Raw genomic sequence first — 26,363 nt, 5'->3', positions numbered from 1 at the left:
AAGTAATATTGTAAGTACATACATTAGAGAAAATACAGTTTCTCATATTGTGTGTGCCATAATTTCTAGGCATATTCAAGGCTGGCAATATTATTTTTAAGTAACTACCCACAGAATGTATTATTAGTGAAATCTATTTTTGTAAGGTCAATATTAATTTTTATTTGTGCTGTGTATATGTTATTGCCAGCAAAATATATACTTACTTATTTTTAAATGTATTTTGATTTCTGTAGGTATACCTCATTTGTATACTTAATTATAAAAAACTCATTGTACCTACTGGTTTGGAGCCTCATTAACCAATCAATCCCCAAGCGGCAGCTGGCTGCCGCAAACCAATTGAAAATCTATTGTGTCTGTCATACTGTTATCAGGTAATACATACTACAATTATTGTATTCAGTATTAAGGCTGGTTTTATAGTTAAGCGTTTCGGCAGCGCCGTTGGTACGCCGCGCGTTCGAAGATGTATGGGGGTAGTAGTTGCGTTTTAAAGTCGCGCGCTTGAGCAGCGCCGTTCGTCCATACGTTTGTTACAGCTTCGAACGCGCGCGCTCCAACGGCGCTGCGAAACGCATAACTATAAAACCAGCCTAATAATGTAAAGTTTAAACCGAATAAATTATTGAGACTTGGCAATATGGTCAGCTGTCATATAACTTAGTTTATTTGTAAAATACAAAGAATAATACCAGTAGACTCTACTCTATCTAGATCATATAATGGGCTGTAATGGGTAGGGAACTAGGGAGTAATGCAAACTTATGAAGTACAAGTTGATGACAAAATCTTTATTTGTAACAAAAAATTAAAACAATAATATTACATAAATTTGTCACAGCGCGGCGCAGCAGTGAAGCATACTTTATAATAATATTTAGGTGCAGTGTAGTTTTAGCACGTCTTGCCTGAACACAAATAGGTAAGTCAGGTTTTGAGATATTTCTTGCAAGTGATAGGTGGTTGAGGTAAAGCCAAGATTTCTGATAAGTACTTACTGAAGGTGCAAATTTTTTTATCACTTATACTTTTCATTTCATATTTACATGTATGTAGCACCATTCAACTAAAGGATGCAAAATTAAAAAAAATAAGTAACTAAATACAAGCTATAACATTCATATATGGTAGGTAATATAAGAAGTCCCTTAGTTTAATTAGATACTAATTACTGTAAAGTAATATTATAAATAGCTTTTGGAATTATTACACTTACATTCAATATAATAAATCTGATTTATTTACATATCAATATTCAGTATAAAATTGCTATAATTATAAGCCTTACACCTTAATTCAGCCATATATCATACAAAATATTATCTTCAGAATCAGTTTCATTAATTATTCTAAGAGTTTTTAATGTTTGCAAATAGAAAGTCAACTCGGAGGTCACAACACCATGCTGGGGGCTTCCATTGGCGACGATATTCATCTTGCCCAGTTGCTCCCTTAATTTCTCCTTGAAACTATCATGAACCGCTATATATATACGTCGAATTTGATCAGGTGGTAGAATGTCAATTAAAGCTTCGTGCAATTTAACTAAATGTTTAGATATATTTCGGAATGTTTGCGACGGAACCGGAGGCTTAGCATCCCAGCCATCCAGCTGAGAGCTGAGCATGCCACTTACTATTTTACATATTTTACTCTCAATTTCCTTTTTATGACCTGCTATATCACTCTCAATGCTCTTGAAACCGTTCAAAGACAATTCTTTTGAATGCAACTTTTCCAGGTGGGTTATGATTAAAGGAAGCAACCACAGTATAACTTGCAAAGACCTGGAAACGAGAGCTAAATTTGAGGTAGATATTGTCTTTAGGCCTGCACTCTGTATGGCCCCAGCACCCAGTACCAGCTGACAGCAACGGGAGTTGAACAATCTTATTAACTCTAGCATGCAATGAACTAAATATTGGACAATGTCAGGAGATTGTTTAGTGGCATCGCAATATTCTAAAAGTATTTTTATCAGAAGCTGAACAGTAGCAACAACAGCGTAAGTCTCCTTGTTTATAATAAGAAATTTTGAATCAGGTTTTCCACTCTCGTATTGTATTTTGTATGGTATTTCTTGACATTCACAGATTTTGTTTATAACACTTTGCAACTCAAAGGGTACATCTGCTACTTTCCATCTTTCAGTATTTAAAGAGGATGTGAGTAGTGCCCTTCTCTCTCCATGGAGGTTTTGAATATATTTCATAGCGTAACTTCTTAATGCCAGTTTCATTGCATTGCTACTGTGTCCTGTGATATTCTCACATTCTGATGAAAAGATGTCAATTAATTCTGATAGCTTAGATAACTGTGATAAATCCGAGAAAGCATATTCTTTGTCATTTTTGGTGACTATAAGGTTGGCACATCTTTCATTGCTGTAGTCCGAAAGCGACACAATAATTTTCTTTAACTTTTCTTCAAAGGAGTTTAGTTCCTCCTGTGTCCACACCTCCTCACAGTCTATTCCAGTAATATCATTCGTTTTGCTGACTTCTAATATTAAATCACATAAACACAAAATTCTTTTAAATAAATTAATAATGTTAGGAGTAACTTTTTGCAAAAAGATTATACCCTCATTACATAACAACCAAGTATCAGTGTTAGAACCCCTCAACACGATTTCATGACCTCCCTCTCTTTCTGAAATTATTTCTACTACACATTGTTTGATGGTGGTTTGTATGGATGTCATTGCTTCTGTTTTGAAAATTTCTAAGAAGTCCAATTCCTTTAATCGGAGGATTCCTGATACAATAGATGTTATCTTGTCCCTGTCTGGCAAATCACTTTCGTCCGCTATAGGTCTATTGAGATCAGATGTAATAAATCTTGAAAATTCATTGTTTAACATTTTATGAATGAGTCGTTTCATTTCAGTTAACTGAGGGGACAGATGACGAAAAGCTTGTATGCCAGATAGTCGAGTGGAGAGCACTTTTTGAGTAGAACTTATCAAGTCCAGTGCTGCTACATAGTCAGAAGTGCTCAGCAAGAGCTGTAGCATCGGTTGAGTCTGCTGCACTGTTGCCATTAATTTAAACAATTCATGAACATTACTAAGATTATGATTAATTTTGGTTAGGCTCACTAGTTGCAAAGGACTTTCAGTCAAGTTCTGTTTAACATTTTTAATACTTCTCCTTGTAGTCTGAACGGTTTTTACTGCTTTAGCCATTTGCTCCATGATGGTATCATGAGAAAGCATAGCATGGAAAAATGCATCTGACTTTTGTGCAACTTGTTTAGATATTTTCATTTCTATTACATCTAGATAAGTGCTTAAAGTTTCTTGGAGGTGCCTTATAGTACCGTTGACATCTTTAGAGTTTAGTAGGCCTGGAAACACCTGAGAAAATATTTTAGGATCATTGAGTGCTAAAGACTGCTCATAAAATATACTTGGCACTTCACAAACGGTCTCGACGACTGGCGTTTTAGATTTAACGGGCACATTTTCTTTAAGCTGACAGTGTCTCCTATATCTTTTAGCTAATTTCTTACAGTAAGATTCAAAATGCTGAAGAGATATTTCTGGTAAATAAGGACTAGGATAAATTTCTACTTTATCGGCGAAGCTATCTCCCCATGTTTTAGTGAAAAAGTTGCTTTGTTTTCCTCGGTTAGGGTCGTTTAATACTGCTGGTAAGTTTTGTGATGACGAGTAGAAGGTCCAATTATCCGATCCGATTGTATTAAACAGATGGTGTTGTCGTACATGGTACTTGAAGCCCGCTTTGCGTAAATCGCCAAATTGTAAAGCCGAGCATATTCCATTAGGTCCATATTGACACAAAACTATAGATCCTTCCCTGTGACTGTGTTTTTCGAAGATGTGGCTGTAACAATAAGGTATCACGTTGTTAATTACGTTTAAGTACAGGAGTAAAGACAGAGTTAATTAAATGAATTAACCTTTCGAATTCCGTGGCAGTGTTGAACAGAAGGTTAGGGCAATGCACACAGTTTTGCCAAGCTGGTGTCTTATTACATAAGGGAGACTTGTCCTCCATAACATTTTTATTTACATCTATGATTTAATATAAATATCAGTATCCTGTATCATTCTAATTTATTTATATAAAATTGTCGAAATCCGAAACACCTTTTGATACCTTTTGCAACATTGACATTTTTGATTTGATTTGACACTATTTTGACACAAATCAAAATATGATAATGACAGCAAAAATCTTTTTTTTATCTGACTTTGTAAAAGTTTCCGGTCGGCAACACCGAGTGTGAACCAATCAGTGAGGCCCATTCACTGCAGGACTGCCGTGTAGTCCTGCCGTGAATGGGCCTTTTCAATTGTCACCAAAATTTATCTTACCTAATTTGAAATACAAATCTGTCAAAGTTGCATATTATTTATTTCTTATAGAAACTGAGGTAAAATAACTCGAACGGACTATACTATCGATAGCAAAATACTATACTATCGATAGTAAAATATACATCACTAGCACACGCACACATTGACAAATCGAAAATGGTCACGCATTTTCGGGTTGTCAGGTAGTCTATACGACAGTATATATTAAGTCTATGGATTATATTCTCTTTGGTCAGGAGTTTAGGAAGATGGACCATGGATATAGCTTTATTTAAACTGTGCTTAGCATATTGGCAACTAGTGTTGTGTTTTACTATAAAATCGATTTTTTTTAAATCGATTAGAATATTGTTGTATAATTTTTTAACTATGCTTGTTCCCGAATTCTGGTTGAAGAAGGAACAATTTAATATATTTATCTACGAATAATAAAAATAGACTACAGGCCCATGTCGAAAATGGATGGGTCTTATGAATCACCTGGTGACCTTAGATATAGGACGATATTAGAGCATAAAATAATATGATTTAGCACTATGCCGTCACTTTAAGCTGTCCAACTCAGTGCTGGTGAAAATTCAAAAGTGCATGTAGGGTGAGTACATTTTGGTCATATGATCCTGTACATATATTCGAAGGAGTAATAGTTGTAGATAGGTATCATTATATATGAAGCACTAGCTTTTGCCCGCGGCTTCGCTCGCGTGGAATTAAAAACCGCGTAAAATACGAATATTCTTGTAAAACTCCTTTGGAAACCTGACGTTTTTCCAAGACCAAAAGTAGCTTATGTTCAATTCATCCTTTCAACTAAGTCTACGTCAAAAATCAAGTCGATTGGTGGCTTCGCTAGGCCGTGAAGAAAGGACAATCAAACAAACAAACACACTTTCGCATTTATAATAATATTAGTATGGATATTGGATAGTCGTGAAAAGCAAGTAGTATAGTAATACTGTATACATAATGATTATATTATTATTAATTGTAAGTTTTATTTGTTTCTTATAAAAATCGTTATTGATATTTATAGTAGTAAAAGGTACCAAAAAGGAGAAAAGTAGGACTCTACAAAAAGAAGTGAGATCCCATCAAAAACATCCTTTAAAAAAACCAAGTCTCGCAACTTAGTTTTTATACCTTAAAAATTTATGAGATCCATGCAATACCAAGTCGGTTAATTTATTCAGTCCCTACCTAGGGGACCTTATGTCTCAAGTTAGTACGTAAGTTATTATCATATCAATATTAAAAATCTTTTACATTTTAAATAAAGAGATCGACTTGGACATCGCATGAAAACACAATGTATCTTACAATTTATACATAACTAATTATTGTATTATTCATAGACATAATATATATTGTCGTATATTATGTCTATGGTATTATTAGTCTATTGCGCTCCATGCGATTGATGCAGCCCTGTAGTGCTGTGTGATACTGTATAGTATAATTATACTAAACAATCTAATCATCATCCAATCACTGCAGGACTGCCGTGCAGTCCTGCCGTGAATGGGCTTCACTGATTGGTTCACACTCGGTGTTTCAATCAGTGAACCAATCAGTGAGGCCTATTCACTGTAGGACTGCCGTGCAGTCCTGCCGTGAATGAGCCTTTTTAGGTTCAATAAAAAAAAAACTAAACAGACTTCAACCATAAATAAAAGAGTATAATTCGTATGTATAGGCTTGTCACTCAAAAATCTGTCATTTCTCATGTGTGTGTGTTGTAGTGTGTGTAATGTTTTATTTGTTAAAAAAATGTATGATAAAAGCATAATTTCAAAATAATATTAGTTCGATGCACTCCTTCACCATATAAACTATAACTGTGCAAAATTTCACGCACCTACGTTTCCCCATTTTTCGTAAAAAGGGTTACAAAGTTTTTCGTTCGCGTATTAATATTATGATGATGATGATGATGATTGTTCTTACCTTAGAAGTCGATTTTAATTTTTTGTTTAAAAATAATCAATCAATCATCAGACATCGAAGTCTCAGTAATGGGTTCCGTTTTTGACCGACTTCCAAAAAGGAGGAGGTAATACGTTCGGCTGTATGTATTTTTTTGTATGTTCAACGATTACTCAGCCGTTTGTGGTCCGATTTTTAAAATTCTTTTTGGGTTTAACTCGAATTTGGTACCATATTCTCAAAAGTGGTAATTGAATGATGGGATCCTTGAGGAATCGAGGGGACTCCTTGAAATTTGTATGAAAACATAGTGATTTTATTTTTTCTGAAGTATTCGAGGCACGTGCTACCAAAAACTAAGACTTCACACCAGGTTATATTCTGGATCCGAAGGTACCCAATTGAATCCTTATAGATACAGGTTCGGGGATTTTGGCGTTGTTTAAACCTCTGAAAGTATAAGACAATAATCACGGACGTAAAAAAAGTACGGACGTAACCTTCCCTAATCACGAGTGAAGCCTAGTTATGGCCGCCCGTGTAGGACGTGTGCGTGATATGAGGGTTGCCATATTAATCATAAATTTCCCTACTTTTAAATTTTGTAAACTCAGACAAGTTAAATTTATTTTTATACTTAAACATATTTTTATGTTTTTTTCGCTTCAGAAATGTAAGCGGTTGTTAAAGATGTCATAATAAAAATATTATTTTTATGACACTATAGATAGAAAAAAAAACACATATTACGTACAGAGAAGTATATTATTTACATAACATTATTAGTAATTTTACAAACATTTACAATAATAAAATTATTACTAGCTATTTCACCGAGCTTTGCTCGGTATTCGATAAAACACGAATAAAATGACATTTTCTAAAAATAATTCCTAGCTGTCTAGCTAGGAATTATTTATCGCCCCCGAAACCTATATAAGAAACCTGTATACGAAAAGATATAAGATACTTAAGTCCCGTAACCCGTTTCATCAAACAATCAAGTAATGTTAAATAAATAATGGCTTGTTAAATCAGTTAACGGCCTGTTAGAGCTATCGAGAGTTCTACCATGCGCTAACGTCAAATCAAATCACCTAACATGGTGTTAAATTTATTCCTGGTCTAGAGGTCCATTCAATATTTTCATTCCTACTAGGTCTCAATGACGCTCGGGTGACTACACCAATAGCACCTTCCCTCCCCTACTACTGAAGAAATCAAAGAAATCTAAGACAACAATTTTATCTATGGACGCTTCACACCACGTCAGTCTGACCCCGTGCTAAGTACCTGAAGGACTTGTGTTACGGGTACCAGACAACATAAATATATTTAATACTGTTATACTATTCATATATTTAAGATTTTTATTATATGATACACATATTTAATACACACCCATGACCCAGGAACTTTGAAAACTTTTTGTTCCGTCGGCAGGATTCGAACCCGCGACCCCCGGCTTGAGCCAACGACAGCCCACCCACTGAGCCACAGAGGTCGTCAAACAACAGTTATATCCACTTTTGTAAATTAAGAAATTAATAGGGGTGTAGACTATTTTTAGGAAATATATTTATTTTACAGATGTACCATCAAGGAAGTTGATTCCTATGCAACTGACAGACCAACGTTATTTGGTCGAATACTTATGTCAATTCAATGTTAATTGTGATCTGTCGGCTGGGTTTGACGTAACGCAACCAAACTACTTAGGTCCCCGATTTGCATAGGAATCAACTTCTCTGATAGTACATAAGTATTTTGTTACACCTAAAAATATGTATAAAAAATAAATACACTCTTATTTCAATTTAAAAAATCACTTATTAAATATAAAAAATATTATAAAGTTATTAAGTAAAATATGTCCATTTTCGGTAATTCTATAATACAAACTCTCAAAAAAACAATAATTTGTATTAGATTTCGTTTACTGTCTACACCCCTATTATTGTATTCCTGCCTAATTACTAGTCAATAGTATGCTAAATACTTACATGACACTAGTAAAAGACAATAAAATTAATTATTTGATTATTTAAAAATAATTTAAAATTTTCCCCGGTTTGGGGAAAATTTCCCCACTTTGTTATGGACATTACTGACCTGTTGAAGTTGAATTAATATTTACATTATTTTATCAAAATACTTTAAAAATATGTTATCTTACCTATGAAATATTATTCCTTGATGTTTTTTGTGTAAGGTTGTATTGTTCTTGCACCATTTTACAACACAAGATGGCATATTTATTTTTATTTATGAATGACAAAGATGTGTCACCGCGATGCAGTCTAATTGCGTAATGGCGGTACGATCGGCTTATTACAGTGCGAGTGTTTGTGCAAGATGTGTACATATGATCGCCTGGGCTTATTAAGGGTGCTTCACTCATTTCTTAATGGCGATCCGTCCGTATTTTTTTTACGTCCGTGACAATAATATACTTATCAATTTGATTAATCATCATCATCACAACCATAATTATTATAGCACTAGCTGTTGCCCGCGACTTTGTCCGCGTTAGCATAGTAGATCACATCCCAAGTATTATTTATTGTACAAAAATATTCAACATACAGAATTGACTTTCCTACGATTTTATTATAATATATAGATGCGCGGAACGCGCGGCTTCGCTTGCGTAATTTAGGAATTTCACGCAACCGTACATTTTGCCGCAAAAATAGCCTATGTCCCTTCACGTGGTCTATTTTTCATGTTTGCCAAATAACATAAAAATTGCTCCAGTAGTTCATCAGATAATAAGCAATTCCATATAATTTCCCCCGTTTTTTCAACATTTTCATCTATTTCTTCGCTCTTATTAGTCTTAGCGTGCCTATAGCATTCCTCATGGGCTATTTAACACTGAAAGAATTTTTTAAATCGGACCAGTAGTTCCTGAGATTAGCGCGTTCAAATAAGCCCTTTAAGAATATAATTTCCCACGTTTTCTCAACATTTTCCTCTATTTGTTAGTTCCTATTAGTCTTAGCGTGATAAAATATAGCTTATAGCCTACCTCGATGAATGGGCTATCTCACATTGAAAGAATTTTTCAAATCGAATAAGTAGTTCCTGAGATTAGCGCGTTCAAATAAGCCCTTTCATATAATTTCCCCCGTTTTTTTCACATTTTCCTCTATTTCTTCGCTTCTATTAGTCTTAGCGTGATAAAATATAACCTATAGCCTACCTCGATAAATGGGCTATCTACCATTGAAATAATTTTTTAAATCGGATTAGTAGTTCCTGAGATTATCGCGTTTAAATAGGCCCTTTCATATAATTTTCCCCGTTTTTTTCCCATTTTCCTCTATTTCTTCGCTCCTATTAGTCTTAGCGTAATAAAATACAGCTTATAACCTTCCTCGATAAATGGGCTATCTAACACAGAAATAATTTTTCAAATCTGACCAGTAATTTCCCCCCGTTTTTTCCACATTTTCCTCTATTTCTTCGCTCCTTTTATACTTAGCGTGATAAAATGTAGCCTATAGCCTTCCTCGATAAATGGGCTATCCAACAGTTAAAGAATTTTTCAAATCGGATCAGTAGTTCCTGAGATTAGCGCGTTCAAACAAACAAACAAACTCTTGCAAAATATTGCATAGCTATTCAATACTTCTGTCGTAAAAAGGTAGATTTATTTAGTTTTTATTAAGTAGGTATTGTTATTATTTCTCATTTCCAAATTTACGAACAATTAAGTGATTAGGTGCATTATCGAAATTTTTAATAAGTAGTACAATTTTGTTGAAATAAAACAATATAATAAGTATTATGCAGATTCTTTATCATAAGTACAATTTATTCGTGAGTTTTTTTTACAATTACTAGGTACCTGCTATAAATATTACATATATACTTACATGAATTGCAAGTTACACTTTTACTTATAATTATTCTTAACATACATACATGCCTAATAAATAAAATAATTAAATAACTATAGTAAGTAGTTTTTAACTAGTTTGGTTTCTTCTAGACGCATGGCAATGCGAGCGCAAAACTCATTCTTTTTGACAGTGATAGCAAGCACACGAAACAGCTGACTTAAATATTAAATTTCGTTCTCCATCCAAACAGAGAACTTTCACAGGTAGCTGAAAGAAAGACGAATGAGTGATTTATAATGTACTTCTAAAACAAACACTCATGTTTTCCTTTAAACGCAGTATTCTTTAGGGCTCAAGGTATATCATTATCAAACATACTTACATCCACGGAATCCATCATGTTACAACATTGTCCTAGCGAAGTTACTGGGTGCCGTTTAAATCCCAGCATTATACTCGGAACAGACCATGACTCGCAAAACCCACGGCAAGCGTTTGTCGTAATATTGAACTCAACGCAGTCTGGAATGCTTATAGTTCTTGTATGACCTAAAAGTATTTTTAAAACAAGATAATTACGAAAGGGCGAACGAGCGAAAAAAATATTTAGCATAAACAACAATCTGCCCTGTAAATAGCCTGTAAACGACAGTGTTGCCAGAGCTGTATGTTCGAAAGTTACATATTGTCATGCGAAAAGTAACATATTGAGGGGAAAAGTAACATTTCGTATTACTTATATATAATAAAATGCCGGGGGGGGGGGGGGGGGGGGGGGTGATCCAGAATGCACGAAAACATACTATAAATAATATAGAGATGAACTGAAACAAGATCATTAAACAAAACTTAAAACTAAGGTGCGACAAGGCTTTAATTAAATAAACGTGGGCGGGGGCGCTGCTGATAAAGGAGAACTGTCAAAAATGGCGTTTTTGCGTTTTTGTATGATGGCAGCGTTAGTTCCTTTTTTGCCACGTTCATTTCAGGCTTTACCTTGTCAGCTGTAACGACAAAACTCAATAAAACTTAGTGCGTTCCGTTTTCGCATTTTTGGTTTCAAACATCTTTTTTTTTCAATTAAGTACCAAAAGGAACGTAAAAGTAACATCTTTAGTCAAGTCACATGAATGTAACATGCAAGGGTCAAAAGTAACGTAAAATGTTACAAAAGTAACATTCTGGCAACGCTGGTAAACGATCAAATCGTTTGTCAAATTTGGGAGGTACAGCGGGGCTAAAATGGTCACATTTAGCAATTCCTCTCAATCAATTCAGTAAATGTATTGTCAAAACTGTCAAACTGGCAAATGTCAAATCAGTACAAAAAAAAAGAAATGAATTGCAAGCAGAGTTGCATTTTGCGATTCAAAAAAAATGAATCATATTATGATTCATATCGTGATTATTCAAAGCGACCATTTTAGCCCCGCAGCTCTCTCTTTTAGCGTTAGCGATGTAAAAGTAATTAAAACATTAACAAACCTATTCGATGACAACCAGGTTTCTTCCATGACTGTCCAGATAAAAAGGGACTCAATAGTAAGATTATCCCCAAAAGCCTGAGAACCATTCTGGCTTGAATGTCTGTTACAGTGACGGAGTACATTTTTTGCGTGAACTTATATTTTCCATAATATTTGAGTTATCATGCATAGTCAACCTTTTTTAAACATATATTATCTAGTTTTTACCCACTTTATTCCAATATCATACTACTTACTTGACTAGCACTACAATTATACTATCGTTTTAAAAAAAATAATGTTCATAAAAATAGATGGCGGAGAACCTTTGATGAACGCTCGATTCAGTTTATTTTCATCAGCGATAGAACTAACTCATGACGGTTAGGGTCTTTTTCTTTTATGACATTTTACTGATTATTAAGATGTAGTGTGTAAGTGTTTAGTTTATTTTATAGTTATGTTAAGTATACATATTAAACCAAGATTGATATAAGTACACAACATATTGTAACAGATAAGGTTAGGTTGCACCAACTAACTTTAAATATAACTGTAACTTTAACTACAATGCAAAATTTCGAATCTTTGGTTAAAGTTAAAAATGGACGCCATCAAGACGCCATATTTAACCATAACCAGAGAGCTCGACAAGGTTTTAAATGCACGTGGCGAAAAATGGAACTAACGCTGTCATCAGACAAACACGCCATTTTTGACAGTTCTCCTTCACCAGCAGCGCCCCCGCCCACGTTCATTTATAACCTTGTTGGACCAGCTGTCATCTGTCAATTTCTCCGGTCAAAGTCAAGGTTAAAGTTAAAGCTAAATTCAGCTTTAACTATAACCATAACTTTAACTTAAACCACGCCTCTGGTGCAACCCACCCTAAATGAACAGATGTAGAAAGTAATCGGCAACTTAATAAATAATAATATTACCCAATTGTACCTATATGGTACAAAAAAGTATATTTTTCCAGAAGGATACTGTATGATTTATTTAGAGGTTAAACCCATGGGCCAAATATCTATAGTAATTTATAAAATATGTTCGATCAAAAAAATAATAGAATTAAAAGCGTTAAAAATGTTAGGAGCATCTGAACTTATAATGTCTCCATCTCTACATTTTACACCCCATTAAGTAAAAGCAGTAAAGTGTTATGAGTCGAAAAATTTGTGAGTTGTTTGTACTTACTACTTAGTGCCCTACTGGCATGACTTCAAACAGAATATAATAGTTATTAATAATAATTATGTTAAATTTTTGTTTTCAAGGCAATGTTTATCTCGCTTACCAATAAAATAATCAGCGAATATATTTTATGATGAAGTTTATAGGGTGACAATTCTAGTTTTTCTTCATTCTCTACTAGATGACGCCCGCAACTCGTCAAAATTCTTCACTTTCGCATTTATAATATTATAGCTGTTGCCCGCGACTTCGTCCGCGTGGACTTCAGTTAATAGCGCGCGATGTCAACAAAATTGGTGTCAAAAGCTTTTATAAAAAAAACCCTGGTACCGTACCCTTTAAATCAAAACAGCTGTGCAGTGTGCACATATTTCATTTTTTAAAATTAAACTTTATATTTTATGCCAAATTTTAAAGCTTATTAATTAGCTCCCCAATTACACAACTTTACCCATAAACTATTTATCATTGATAGGTTTAAGCCTTAAGGTTACATCACTGTATATAATATAAAGTACTGACTTATTAAATAACGTAAAAATGAAATAACAATCGAAAAATCTAAACTTGAATGAATGATGATATCACCTCTTATAGAAAGATGTTGGGCAAGCGTTAGCGCGATGTAAGAGACGCACGGCGCCATCTAGTATGAATTTTTGGAACTAACTTAATTTGAATAAATTTTCGTATTTTCACCCCCTTACAACCCTTTTTTCCAGTAAAAAGTAGCCTATGTCCTTTCTCAGGCTTTAGACTGTGTACAAAATTTCATTACAATCGGTTCAGTAGTTTTGGCGTGTAAGCGAGACAGACAGACAGACAGACAGACAGACAGAGATACTTTGGCATTTATAATATTAGTATAGATTTTATATTATAATTATAGTATGGATGCTAATATGAAAAAACCGGCCAAGTGCGACTTGGACTCGCCCATGAAGGGTTCCGCAGCAGCAATTTCGTTTATTTTTATGAAGTTAAAATATGTCTGATTTACTTTTATATTTCAGTCGATTTAATGAAAGTTAAATTAAGGTTTAGCATTTATGACCTATAAAAAAACTACTTGTTCAAACCAATTTTCGTTGGTAGTTTTTGTAGTAATGTACATCATATTATATTTTTTTTTAGACTTATCATGCCCCTACTTTAGAAGTTAGGGGGGGGGACACATTTTACCACTTTGGAAGAGTCTCTCTCACAAACTAGGTATTCAGGTTAGAAAAAAATGATGTTAGCCACTTCAGTATGATTTTTAAAGACCTATCCATAAATAACCCACATGCATAGGTCAGATAAAAAAAAAAATGTTTCAGTTGTACCTATAGGGACCCCTGAAATTCTTAATATTTTTTCCAGTTTTATATCAAATCTTAATGCGGATCACAAATTACATCTACTCACCAAGTTTCAATAGTATAATAGCTCTTATGTGCGAGTTTCTTACGCCGGTTCTTCTCGCCGGGTTAGTTCCCGAACCGGTGGTAGGCATCATGTAGGACTTTCTGAAAACATTTATTTTAAATTTATTCAGAAATAAAACAATTTTGATTTTGATTTTTGATTTCTTATAGTTTCGGAGAAAAGTGGCTGTGACATACGGACGGACAGACAGACAGACAGACAGATATGACGAATCTATAAGGGTTCCGTTTTTTGCCATTTGGCTACGGAAAAAACCATAATAAGTAGATATAAGTAATATTTAGTCGAAGGAATCGAAATACTATACTCAATAAGTACGAGCAATTCTTGTGTATATATATACAGGATGTAACAAAAATAAGTGATAATACTTTAGGGTGGGTACGTGTTCCTTGTAGAGAGTTCACTGTGAAAGTAGCAGCGCTGAAAGACCAAAATTTTTTTTCACTTTTGTATGCAGAAACTCGTGACTCTCGGGCCCTTGCCCATACAAAAGTGAAAAAAATTTTCGTCTTTCAGCGCTGCTACTTTCACAGTGAACTCTCTACAAGGAACACGTACACACCCTAAAGTATTATCACTTACTAGCTGTTGCCCGCGACTTCGTCCGCGTGGACTTCAGTTTATAGCGCTCGATGTCAACAAAATTGGTGTCAAAAGCTTTTATAAAAAAAACCCTGGTACCCCTTAAATCAAACAGCTGTGCAGTGTGCACATAATATTTCATTTTTTAAAATTAAACTTTATATATTATGTCAAATTTTAAAGCTTATTTAGCCCCCCAATTACACAACTTCACCCATAAACTATTTATCATTGATAGGTTTAAGGTTACGTCACTGTATATAATATTAAGTACTGACTTATTAAATAACGTGTAAAAAAGAAATAACAATCGAAAAAAATCGAAACTCGAATATGTCATGATACCACCTTTTATAGAAAGATGTTGGGCAAGCGTTAACGCGATGTAAGAGACGCACGGCGCCATCTAGTATGATTTTTTGGAACTAACTTAATTTGAACAAATTTTCGTATTTTCACCCCCTTTCAACCCCTTTTTACCAGTAAAAAAGTAGCCTATGTCCTTTCTCAGGCTTAAGACTATCTGTATTTATAGTAATTAAATTTCATTACAATCGGTTCGGTAGTTTTGGCGTGAAAGCGAGACAGACAGACAGAGATACTTTCGCATTTATAATATTAGTATAGATTTTTGTTACACCCTGTATATAATTGGAATCTCGGAATCGGCTCCAACGATTTTCATGAAATTTAGTATATAGGGGGTTTCGGGGGCGATAAATCGATCTAGCTAGGAATCATTTTCAGAAAATGTCTTTTTATTCGTGTTTTATCGATAATCGATAAACTGAAAAATATAACTCTTCCTGACATCTATTGGCGAATAATAATACTATTTTGTTAGCAACTAATTGTTTTAACGACCAGCAGATGGCGTTATTAAGTAACACGAAGTCAATGAGTGTTTGCTATACCCACATATATATACTAGTAATCTATGGCTATACCGAGCAAAGCTCGGTTATCCAGGTACTAATAATATTATATTAGAGTATTTTAAAAGTTAACTACTTTAGGCTCTAGTAACTAGTTGCTTAGCAACATGTTGTGGCAAACAAATTAACTCATATATGCCTACCTAGTGTTTTGAAAATGGAAATGGACCTTGATTATAAAATTATTAATTTATATAAAACGCGACAATACGATGCTTGTCTTAAGAAATGTGAAATAGCATTGAATGATAAAAATGACCGTATGGTTGAGTTTATACGAATGCGCGTTATGACAATCCAGGCTAAGATTGCTGGGAATGGATATGAGGAAGTAGATTATTTTGCACAACAAGATGATTTAACTTCTTCGGGAGTCGCAAAAACTCCTAGACAAGGAACGGCATTTCAAAAAGAATCATCGGCCACTCATCATTTAGGTAGTAAGGTAAGTTAAAATTTCTTTAATTGGACGAGGTACGGTCACGCGGCGGTGCGGCAGAATAATTCATTAATTGGAATTGCTAGTTGCTGTTCCCTGCAATAAGAATGGAGAGAACGTGGGAGAGCCATGCTTCGGCACAAATGGGCCGGCTCGACCGGAGAAATACCACATTCTCACAGAAAACCGGCGTGAAACAGCGCTTGCGCTGTGTTTCGCCGAGTGAGTGAGTTAACCGGAGGCCCAATCCCCTACCCCATTCCCCACACCGAGGGGGGGGGGCAGCCCCCCCCCCCCCCTGGATCATGTTCACGTCCCTACTAAGTATATTATCTAGTACTTTATCTATAAAAATTAAAAATTAAGAAAACGAATTTTTGCCATTTCTTTGCAATACAATATTTTTATAACAAAAAATTTTTTATTTTTTATAAACACCTAGCTTATAAAAAAAACTGATTTGCCCCCTCCTGGCCCAAAACCTGAGTAATTTGCCCCCCCCTGGCCGAGAACCTGGGTACGCCCATGCATGGTCCTCAATAAAGGCGGCAGTGACTTATGTTTTTGTGACCTTAGGAGAGATCAACAACAGCTACGGTGAAATCTAGAGGACCAAACACCGCACGCGCTCGTACAGCCCGCTCGGCGCTGTTTACGGCGTCGCGCGCTTCTCGAGCTGCGACCGCAATGGCAGACGGACATAGTCAATTCGCACTTGATGCACCGGTCACACTGAGATTCTTAAACAAGGATGACAACATGTTTGTACCTGCTGCAAAAACGTTATACGAATACATTTACTATTGTGAAGGAAATATCCGCAAGGTGAAAACTAAATTAATAAGTTATGCTCAGTTTACATAAGTTTCTTCGCCGACTCTTGCTAGTCAAACAACAAGTCCTTTTCTAAAAACCGATGCGTATGCGTATGCGTCAGACCTTAAATGGACTTTAATGTAATAATTTGGTTGAACAGAATAAAACTTTTATAAAATTGCATATTTCCAGGCTATGGAGGTTATTTTTCAAGCGCAGAAAGCAGATGAATCTTCCGATTGGTGGTGGAATTTTTCTCTTGCTCGTTGCTATTATACTCTTGGTATGTACAGAAATGTAGAAGAATGCTTACGGCCAGCTCTCAAGTACAGCAAGCACATATCAATTTATCTGAGACTTATAGCAATGTACGTTGGAATCAACCAACCTTTATCAGCTCTCGACGTTTGCAAGCAGGGTCTTTCTGTGTTCCACGATTCTGCTTCACTATTATTGGAAGAAGCTAGAATCCATGAGCGAATGGGTAATCAAGCAGTGGCAGTGAAATATTATCGCATGGTTGCAGTAGAAGAGCCTTCTAACATGGAGGCGATTGCTAATATTGCGATGTACAACTTTTATAACGACCAACCAGAAATCGCTCTTAGATATTATAGGTAATTTTTAAAAGATAAAATCACTTCACATAATTTGCAATATATTACAACGACATTATTTTTACTTATCATTTCAGAAGGCTTTTAGCTACTTGTCCGGTGGGCCCAGATATTTATAACAACTTGGGCTTATGTTGCCTGTATTGTAATCAATGGGATTTGACAGTGGCTTGTTTTAGACAAGCACTGTTTTACTCCACTAATCCAGAAGTGCGTTCCGATATTTGGTTTAATTTGGCACATATAGCTTTAGTAAGTATTTATTTGCTTCTGAATATGGTATGAACTATGAAGTGACCGCAATAATCACCGATTTTTCTTTTCTTTCCAGTCTACGGGTGACATGTTACTGGCCAGGCGGTGTTTATTATGTAGTGTTTCTATTTCTGAACATGGACCCTCGAAACGGGCGTTTCGCGCTCTAGATAAGCGTTTACAGACTCGTAAACGGTTTAGTTTAGAAAGCTAATAAATAACTAATAGATAAATGAAATGGCGATATACCTTTATAAAATACTAGCTGTTGCCCGCGACTTCGTCCGCGTGGACTTCAGTTTATAGCGCGCGATGTCAACAAAATTGGTGTCAAAAGCTTTTATAAAAAAACCCTGGTACCCCTTAAATCAATACAGCTGTGCAGTGTGCAAACAATAAGTACTTCATTTTTGTATGTTAAACTTTATATATTATGCCAAATTTTAAAGCTTATTTAGCCCCCCAATTACACAACTTTACCCATAAACTATTTATCATTGATAGATTTGGCCCCAATTTCACCAACGTCTGTTAGTGTTAACAGCTTGTTAAAATATCCTGTCTTCTCTTTCATTCATATGAAAAACGAAACAGCTAACGTGATACTAATTCGAGCATTAACTTTAACAGTCGTTGGTGAAATTTGGTCTTAAGGTTACGTCACTGCCTGCACAGATAAAGTACTGAGTTATTTAATACCGTAGAATAGATATAACAATCGGAAAAAATCGAGACTTAAATGTAAGATGATACCACCTCTTATAGAAAGACTTTTGAGCAAGCGTCAGCGCGATGTAGAAGACGCACGGCGCCATCTATTAGGAATTTTTTGAACAAATTTACGACCCTTACAACCCTTTTTTCCAGTAAAAAAGTAGCCTATGTCCTTTCTCAGGCTTTAGACTATCAGTATACAAAATTTCATTACAATCGGTTCGGTAGTTTTGGCGTTTGGCGTGAAAGCGAGACTGACAGACAGACAGACAGACAGAGATACTTTCGCATTCATAATATTAGTACAGATTATGTGCACACTGCACAGCTGTTTTTGGGTATTTTGATTAATTAAGGGCCGCGCTACACCGGAATGGCAGCGGCGAGGCGAGCACTTTCAGCGCTGCCATTCCGGTGTAGCGCGCTGCGCGGCCCTAAGAGGGGTACCACTTACCAGGGTTTTAAAAAGTTTTTAAATTTGACACAAATTTTGTTGACACCGCGCGCTTTAAACTAAAGTCCACGCGGACGAAGTCGCGGGCAACAGCTAGTTATGAATAAAAACAATAATATATAATAAAGTAGGTATGATTAGTTCTGTTATAATAATGAAGTAAAAAATAAAGCGCCATCTGTTTTCATATATTAGAATTAAAATGTTGATTGATATATTTTCTGGATGGAATATAGGCCAACACAACACACTCGAACTCCTTAGAAATGCAGTAGGAGTTCTATAAGATAAGATAGATTGATTATTATTATAGCAAGTGATAATATTATTAAACATAATATTCTAACGTATTAAAAACTATAAACAAAAACATAATAACTAATAAGTATGATTAGTTCTATGTTACAACGAAGTAAAAAAAAGCGCCATCTGTTGAATCGTATTAGAACTAAAATGTTCATTGCATCGCGTCGATATATTTCTGGATTTTTTATAATATTATACATAAAATATATTTAAGATTTTTGAAATATTATTTTAATACACATCCAAGACCCAGGAACATTGAAAACTTTTTGTTCCGCCTGCGGGACTCGAACCCAGGACCCCCGGGATGAGCGCTGGCCACGCGCAATGCGAAGTAATTTTCATCGATATTTTCATGGAAATAAGATATTTTCCCACATCAAAATGTAGCCTATGTCCTTTCTCAGACTCTAGAATAACTGTGTACAAAATTTCATTGCAATCGGTTCAGTAGTTTTGGCGTGAAAGCGAGACAGACAGACAGACAGACAGACAGACAGACAGACAGACAGACAGAGATACTTTCGCATTTATAATATTAGTATAGATAACATTTAATTTCAAATGTTATTTCAATTAATTCCTAGCTTACAAAATGACAAGCCTCTAGTCTTTTCTAAACCTGAAGTTGATAATCCCCAAACACTGCATTATAAATTTAAATTTCAAACCCAATAACGTTGTGTTGCATCAGAGGCGCGGTTAAAGTTAAAGTTATTTTTATAGTTAAATATAGCGCCATATCCTTTAGCTTTAACTTTAACCTTAACTTTAACCGGAGAAATTAACGTATGAGCGGAGGTAAGGACGGATTAACTTTAACCAAAGATTTGACATTTTGCACTGTAGTTATAGTTAAAGTTACAAGTACCTGGATGACCGAGCTTTGCTCGGTATAGCAAACACTCATTGACTTCGTGTTACTTAATAACGCCATCTGCTGGTCGTTAAAATAATTAGTTGCTAATAAAATAGTATTATTATTCGCCAATAGATGTCAGGAAGAGTCATATTTTTCAGTTTATCGATTATCGATAAAACACGAATAAAAAGACATTTTCTGAAAATGATTCCTAGCTACATCGATTTATCGCCCCCGAAACCCCCTATATACTAAATTTCTTTAGTATATAGGGGGTTTCGGTTTAGTATATAGGGGGTTCCATATATATAAGTGCTTTATATAAATTCTATTTATTCATAAATTCCAAATATTCTTCAATAGCTGGCTCGAAAGTTTCAATACGCCGAAGTTCATCATATTTTAGAGCTGCCAGAGAGTCCAAGATTGGCTCCGGGTGTGTTCTCTGTAATGACTTTATTTCTGGTTTTACTTCGTTTTGACATTCTATGCTTGATATAAATCGACGTTTTATCTGAAAAAATATAATAATGGTCAGGTAAGCGTAATTAAGAACTTTTCGAGTTTCATTATAATTTATAAATTATTAAAAATACCTGTTCAAGAGTCGACGGCGGGTAACCTATTTGTTCCCATGTATCAACACCCTTAGATATTGAGAGAGGCTTAGAATAGTTAACAATCTTTTCTTTTTGGGGAATACTTGTACCAAAACCAGTACTATATAACAGATCCTTGCCTTTCTTCAGCAGCTGTGGTTCTTTGGAGGAGAAGAACATCAGAGGCGCATTATACAATAACGCTACACTCCTCATCGTGGTGCATACAACTTTTTTTACTTCGCTATCTAAAATATTAAACGATTCTGGCATGGTCGGATTTTGTTATTTTTTAGGGTTCCGTACCCAAAAGGTAAAAACGGGACCCTATTACTAAGACTTCAATGTCTATCCGTCTGTCCGTCTGTCTGTCTGTGTGTCTCCAGGCTGTAACTCAAGAACCGCTATAGCTATAAGACTTCTGAAATTTTCACAGATTGTGTATGTCTGTTGCCGCTATAACAACAAATACTAAAAACAAAATAAATTAAATATTTAAAGGGGGCTCCCATACAACAAACGTGTTTTTTTAGGTATTTTTAGGCTCGTAATCAATAACGGCAATACATAGGCACTTGAAATATTCACGAAATACATACTCTATTTTATTCGCACTTTAATAATTTATAACAAAATTTACATAAATGAAATAATTAAGGGGGGCTCCCATACAAAAAAACACAGTTTTAAATATTTTTTTGCTCTATTGTGGTATGGAACCCTTCGTATGCGAGTTCAACTCGCACTTGGCCGATTTGTTATTTCTTTGTGTTCTGTAATATCACAAAAACTAGGTTTTATATAGACTACTCTAATGTAAACAACCCAGGTAGCAATTTTAATGACATATTTTGTCATTTGGTAAAGAGATACCTTGATTCCCGTGAAAAGAACATATGATATTTTTAGGGTTCCGTACCCTAAAAATATTCTATGTTCTTTTCACGGGAACACGTAGGCACTTGAAATGTTCACAAAATATCCAATTCTTCCTACTCCTCCTATTTTCTTCTGATTAAATTCGTTGCGGGTCCCAAGACAGCTTTAGCATGTCCCTCGGGCTCCCTGAGATCATATCAAAGGGTTTTCGTGGTTGGATACCGCTGTCGATCCTGGCGACACAGGAAATACTGTGGTGGGAATGTGTGGTGGGCCAAAGCCTGTTTAAAAAAATACCCAATAGTATGAGGACTTTAATAATTTAATCTAATCTAAACTAATTGGGAAGAGTTTGTTTGTTTGTTTGAACGCGCTAATCTCAGGAACTGCTTATCCGATTTGAAAAATTCTTTCAATGTCAGATAGCCCATTTATCGAGGTAGGCTATATTTTATTACGCTAAGACTAATAGGAGCGAAGAAATAGATGAAAATGTGGAAAAAACGGGGGAAATTATATGGAATTGCTTATTATATTATGAACTACTGGAGCAATTTTTATGTTATTTGGCAAACATGAAGAATAGACCACGTGAAGGGACATAGGCTATTTTTTGCTGCAAAATGTACGGTTGCGTGAAATTCCTAAATTACGCAAGCGAAGCCGCGCGGAACATCTATATATTATCATAAAATCGTAGGAAAGTCAATTCTGTAAGGACCCTGAGCCATGTAAGGCCATGTTCCTTTGAAGGCCAACTATCAAAAAGTCGCAGTTGTCGTCATGTAAAGATATTTTCCTTCTACTACACACTTAGATCCATCAAACTTATGGCCATAAACGCGGCGGCGAGTCGATCGCGCCGCAATTGTGGCAGTGAGATCTCACTGTTTGTAGACTTTGGTTGTCGAGGCTACAATTGTAATTTCCACACCCTGAAAATCTTTAGTTTTTAGTTACATAACCTATATCTATCTCAAATTTTATTGCAGGGGATTATCTATACTAATATTATAATTCTGCAGAGTTTGTTAGTTTGTTAGTTTGTTTGTTTGTTTGTTTGAACGCGCTAATCTCAGGAACTACTGGTCCGATTTGAAAAATTCTTTCAGTGTTAGATAGCCCATTTATCGAGGAAGGCTATAGGCTATATTTTATCACGCTAAGACTAATAGAAACGAAGAAATAGAGGAAAATGTGGAGAAAACGGGGGGAAATTATTTGAAAGGGCTTATATGAACGCGCTAATCTCAGGAACTACTGGTCCGATTTGAAAAATTCTTTCAGTATTAGATAGCCCATTGATCGAGGAAGGCTATATGCTATATTTTATTATGCTAAGACTAATGGGAGCGAAGAAATACAGAAAAATGTGAAAGAAATGGGGGAAATTATTTGAAAGGGCTTATTTGAACGCGCTAATCTCAGGAACTACTGGTCCGATTTGAAAAATTCTTTCAGTGTTAGATAGCTCATTGATCGGGAAAGGTTATAGGCTATATTTTATTATTCTACGACTAATAGGAGCGAAGAAATGGAGGAAAATGTGGAAAAAATGGGGGAAATTATATGAAATTGCTTATTATCTTAAGATCCTTAAGAACTACTGGAGCGATTTTTATGTTATTTGGCAAACATAAAGAATAGACCACGTTAAGGGACATAGGCTATTTTTTGCGGAAAAATGTACGGTCGCGTGAAATTCCTAAATTACGCAAGGTCTACTATATTAACGATCTACTATACTAACGCGGACGAAGTTGCGTCAATGTGATACCTACTCATTGCTACTATTTAAATTTATCTTATCTTATATCTTTAAACGAGCAGTCCTTGTATATATATATACAGGGTGTAACAAAAACAAGTGATAATACTTTAGGGTGTGTACGTGTCCCTTGTAGAGAGTTCACTGTGAAAGTAGCAGCGCTGAAAGACCAAAATTTTTTTTCACTTTTGTATGGGGAAACTCGTGACGCTCGGGCTCTTGCCCATACAAAAGTGAAAAAAAATATTCGTCTTTCAGAGCTGCTACTTTCACATATACTTTCATATATATATATATATATATATATATATATATATATATATATATATATATATATATATATATATATATATATATATATTATATAGGGGGTTTCGGGGGCGATAAATCGATCTAGCTAGGAATCATTTTCAGAAAATGTCTTTTTATTCGTGTTTTATCGATAATCGATAAACTGAAAATTATGACTCTTCCTGACAGCTATTGGCGAATAATAATACTATTTTGTTAGCAACTAATTGTTTTAACGACCAGCAGATGCTGTTATAAGTAACACGAAGTCAATGAGTGTTTGCTATACCTAGCAAAGCTCGGTCATCCAGGTACTATATTCTTAGTTATAAGATGATGTTCAAGTAATGTTCGTGATAGTTTTTTTAGATAATATAAATATATTGAGCATTTAATGTGTTGCTTAATTGAAAGAAATTATAATGTCGTTTTAGTATAAGCAAATAAATAAATAATTGTAATTCCATTTTCAAGTTAAGCGACTGATGTATAACATTGGCCTTGTTTGGAGCTGTGTTCCTTGCGAGGCCATCTGGAAGAGCTTAGCAAAACTTAAGTTTATTGAATGGCTATTGAAGCTAGGTTAAAAAGAGATTTATAATATGATACCTTATGAAACAGAGCATTACTTGATAATTTGTTTTCTTAATTTATTTTAGTTAATAAACGAATAACAAGCATTTTCCCGTTAGATTGGCCTTACATGGCTTAGGGTCCTTATATTGAATATTTTTGTACAATAAATAATTATTAGGGATTTGATCTACTATGCTAACGCGGACGAAGTCGCGGGCAACAGCTAGTAATAAAATTAAAATAAAAAAAAATTAAGGGGGGCTTCCATATAAAATACAATTTTTTTGCCTTACTTACTTAAATGGTACGGAACCCTTCGTGAGCGAGTCCGACTCGCACTTGGCCAATTTTTTTATTTACTTAGACGAAATGAGAGATTTCTTTTACTAAAAGCAATAAAAAACATTTCGCTCATATCCTTGGGTTGCGGAAATCGAATGCTAATATTGTCAGTACATTGGTCAGTACTCAGTACCTATTATTCAGAATAAAACCGGCCAAGTGCGAGTTGGACTCGCCCATGAAGGGTTCCGCAGCAACAATAAGGTTTATTTTTTTATGAAATTAAAAGGTTTTTGAGTTATTTTTATGTTTCAGTTAATTTAATGAAAGTTAATTTAAGGTTTACTAGCTAGATCTCGTTCAAACCAATTTTCGTTGGTAGTTTTAATAGTAATGTACATCATATATTTTTTCTAGACTTATCATGCTTACTTTAGAAATTAGAGGGGGGGGGGGGGACACACAAATTTTACCACTTTGGAAGAGTCTCTCTCGCAAACTGTTCATGTTAGAAAAAAATGATATCAGAAACCTCAATATGATTTTTCAAGACCTATCCATAGATATGGGGCACGCATAGCTTAGGTGAAAAAAAATTTTTTTGTTTCAGTTGTATCTACCCCTAAAATTGTTAATATTTTTTCCATTTTTGTATCAAAATCTTAATGCGGTTCACAGATTACATCTACTCACCAAGTTTCAATATATATTTTATATTAAGTATATTAGTATAGCTCTAATAATTTCGGAGAAAAGTGGCTGTGACATACGGACGGACAGACAGACGAACAGACATGGCGAATCTATCAGGGTTCCGTTTTTTGCCATTTGGCTACGGAACCCTAAAAACGTTAGGCACTTACCATAGTTTTTAAATAGGTCGTATTTTCCGCATATTATTACTAATTCTGGTAGCTTTGCATCAAAATTGTCAATCATTGATCTAATAGAAGTCTCCATAACGTTCCATAATGTTTTTATTTTGCTTAAATCTATCATGATGCAGTAAGTGAAATTATCGCCCGTTGGGATAGCCTTGAGAACCGTGCTAAGCATGTCCATTCTTCCACCATATTCCCAAACATGACAAATAGTTTTTTCCATTCCTTGTTTTGGAGAAGTCTTTCTTCCATAGGAATATTCCAGGACCAAAGTTTCTTTGACAGCATCGTGCTTATCAAGAAAGTGGTGTATCAAAGTGCTTTTACCCTTAAAAGTAACACAAAGTTATTTGCGTTTTAAAATGTAATATAATTGTTATATTATAATAAGGTAAATTAAGATTTAAAAAAATTAAAATGACTATATTTTGTATAAGTAATATTATAAAGTAAGCTTACCACCGATTTACTACCTACTAAACATACACTGTAGGATGATTTTTTAGATGATTCAGAGATATTATTTTCATAAATTTCTGTAGCAATGTCTAAAATAGACATTTTATCAAACAAAGTTTAGCCTTATTATTTATTTGTTGTTGATTTGTTGAGAAATGTTGTGTATTTCTGGGTTGGCATGGTGACACATTACCATTTACCAAGTTTATTGAAATAGAAAAAAAAATCTCCACAGCCGAACATATAACCTCCTCCTTTTTGGAAGTCGGTTAAAAAAAAGAATTAGGTATTAAACTACAACCCAACTACAACCCTTATGTCGGCTGTACACTCTCGCCGAGAGCTCTCGGGCGAGAGTCTCGTGCGAGAGCCCCTTGCCCGAGTGCGATCATGTACATTCTCGCTTAGTTCAATTGCAGTTATGAACTCAGAGAA

At 34.9% G+C, this 26,363-nt stretch overlaps 4 protein-coding genes across 5 annotated transcripts; 1 reads left to right on the top strand and 3 right to left on the bottom strand.

Annotated features, from left to right (window-relative positions):
* Positions 1-773: 773 nt before the first annotated feature.
* LOC121739126 (vacuolar protein sorting-associated protein 54) lies at positions 774-13,905 on the bottom strand. 2 transcript variants are annotated; one of them, XM_042131471.1, is made up of 3 exons: positions 13,895-13,905; positions 3,928-4,069; positions 774-3,851 (listed from the first exon to the last, which is right to left on the bottom strand). In XM_042131471.1, the coding sequence occupies exons 2-3, from the start codon at positions 4,023-4,025 to the stop codon at positions 1,295-1,297; spliced, it is 2,655 nt and encodes an 884-aa protein (XP_041987405.1). In that variant the 5' UTR covers positions 4,026-4,069; positions 13,895-13,905; the 3' UTR covers positions 774-1,294. The 2 variants fall into 2 exon arrangements, with proteins under 2 accessions (XP_041987405.1, XP_041987397.1); XM_042131463.1 differs by lacking the exon at positions 13,895-13,905 and having other exon boundaries at positions 3,928-4,135.
* Positions 10,210-11,776, bottom strand: LOC121739147 (thyrostimulin alpha-2 subunit). The gene is made up of 3 exons (XM_042131494.1): positions 11,605-11,776; positions 10,502-10,668; positions 10,210-10,386 (listed from the first exon to the last, which is right to left on the bottom strand). Exons 1-3 carry the CDS (start codon positions 11,726-11,728, stop codon positions 10,294-10,296), a joined length of 384 nt encoding a protein of 127 aa, XP_041987428.1. The 5' UTR covers positions 11,729-11,776; the 3' UTR covers positions 10,210-10,293.
* On the top strand, positions 11,924-18,071 carry LOC121739692 (tetratricopeptide repeat protein 8). Its single transcript, XM_042132227.1, has 5 exons — positions 11,924-11,968; positions 16,746-16,994; positions 17,178-17,602; positions 17,680-17,854; positions 17,934-18,071. Exons 1-5 carry the CDS (start codon positions 11,963-11,965, stop codon positions 18,069-18,071), a joined length of 993 nt encoding a protein of 330 aa, XP_041988161.1. The 5' UTR covers positions 11,924-11,962.
* A 2,446-nt stretch (positions 18,072-20,517) lies between these two features.
* On the bottom strand, positions 20,518-26,030 carry LOC121739140 (cytoplasmic dynein 2 light intermediate chain 1-like). The gene is made up of 4 exons (XM_042131482.1): positions 25,929-26,030; positions 25,452-25,797; positions 20,790-21,040; positions 20,518-20,707 (listed from the first exon to the last, which is right to left on the bottom strand). Exons 1-4 carry the CDS (start codon positions 26,028-26,030, stop codon positions 20,522-20,524), a joined length of 885 nt encoding a protein of 294 aa, XP_041987416.1. The 3' UTR covers positions 20,518-20,521.
* Between the last annotated feature and the right edge of the window lie 333 nt (positions 26,031-26,363).

The sequence above is a fragment of the Aricia agestis genome, chromosome 2 (genome assembly GCF_905147365.1).
Source record: "Aricia agestis chromosome 2, ilAriAges1.1, whole genome shotgun sequence".
NCBI lineage: Eukaryota > Metazoa > Arthropoda > Insecta > Lepidoptera > Lycaenidae > Aricia > Aricia agestis.
This window is presented reverse-complemented; position numbering and strand designations above follow the sequence as displayed.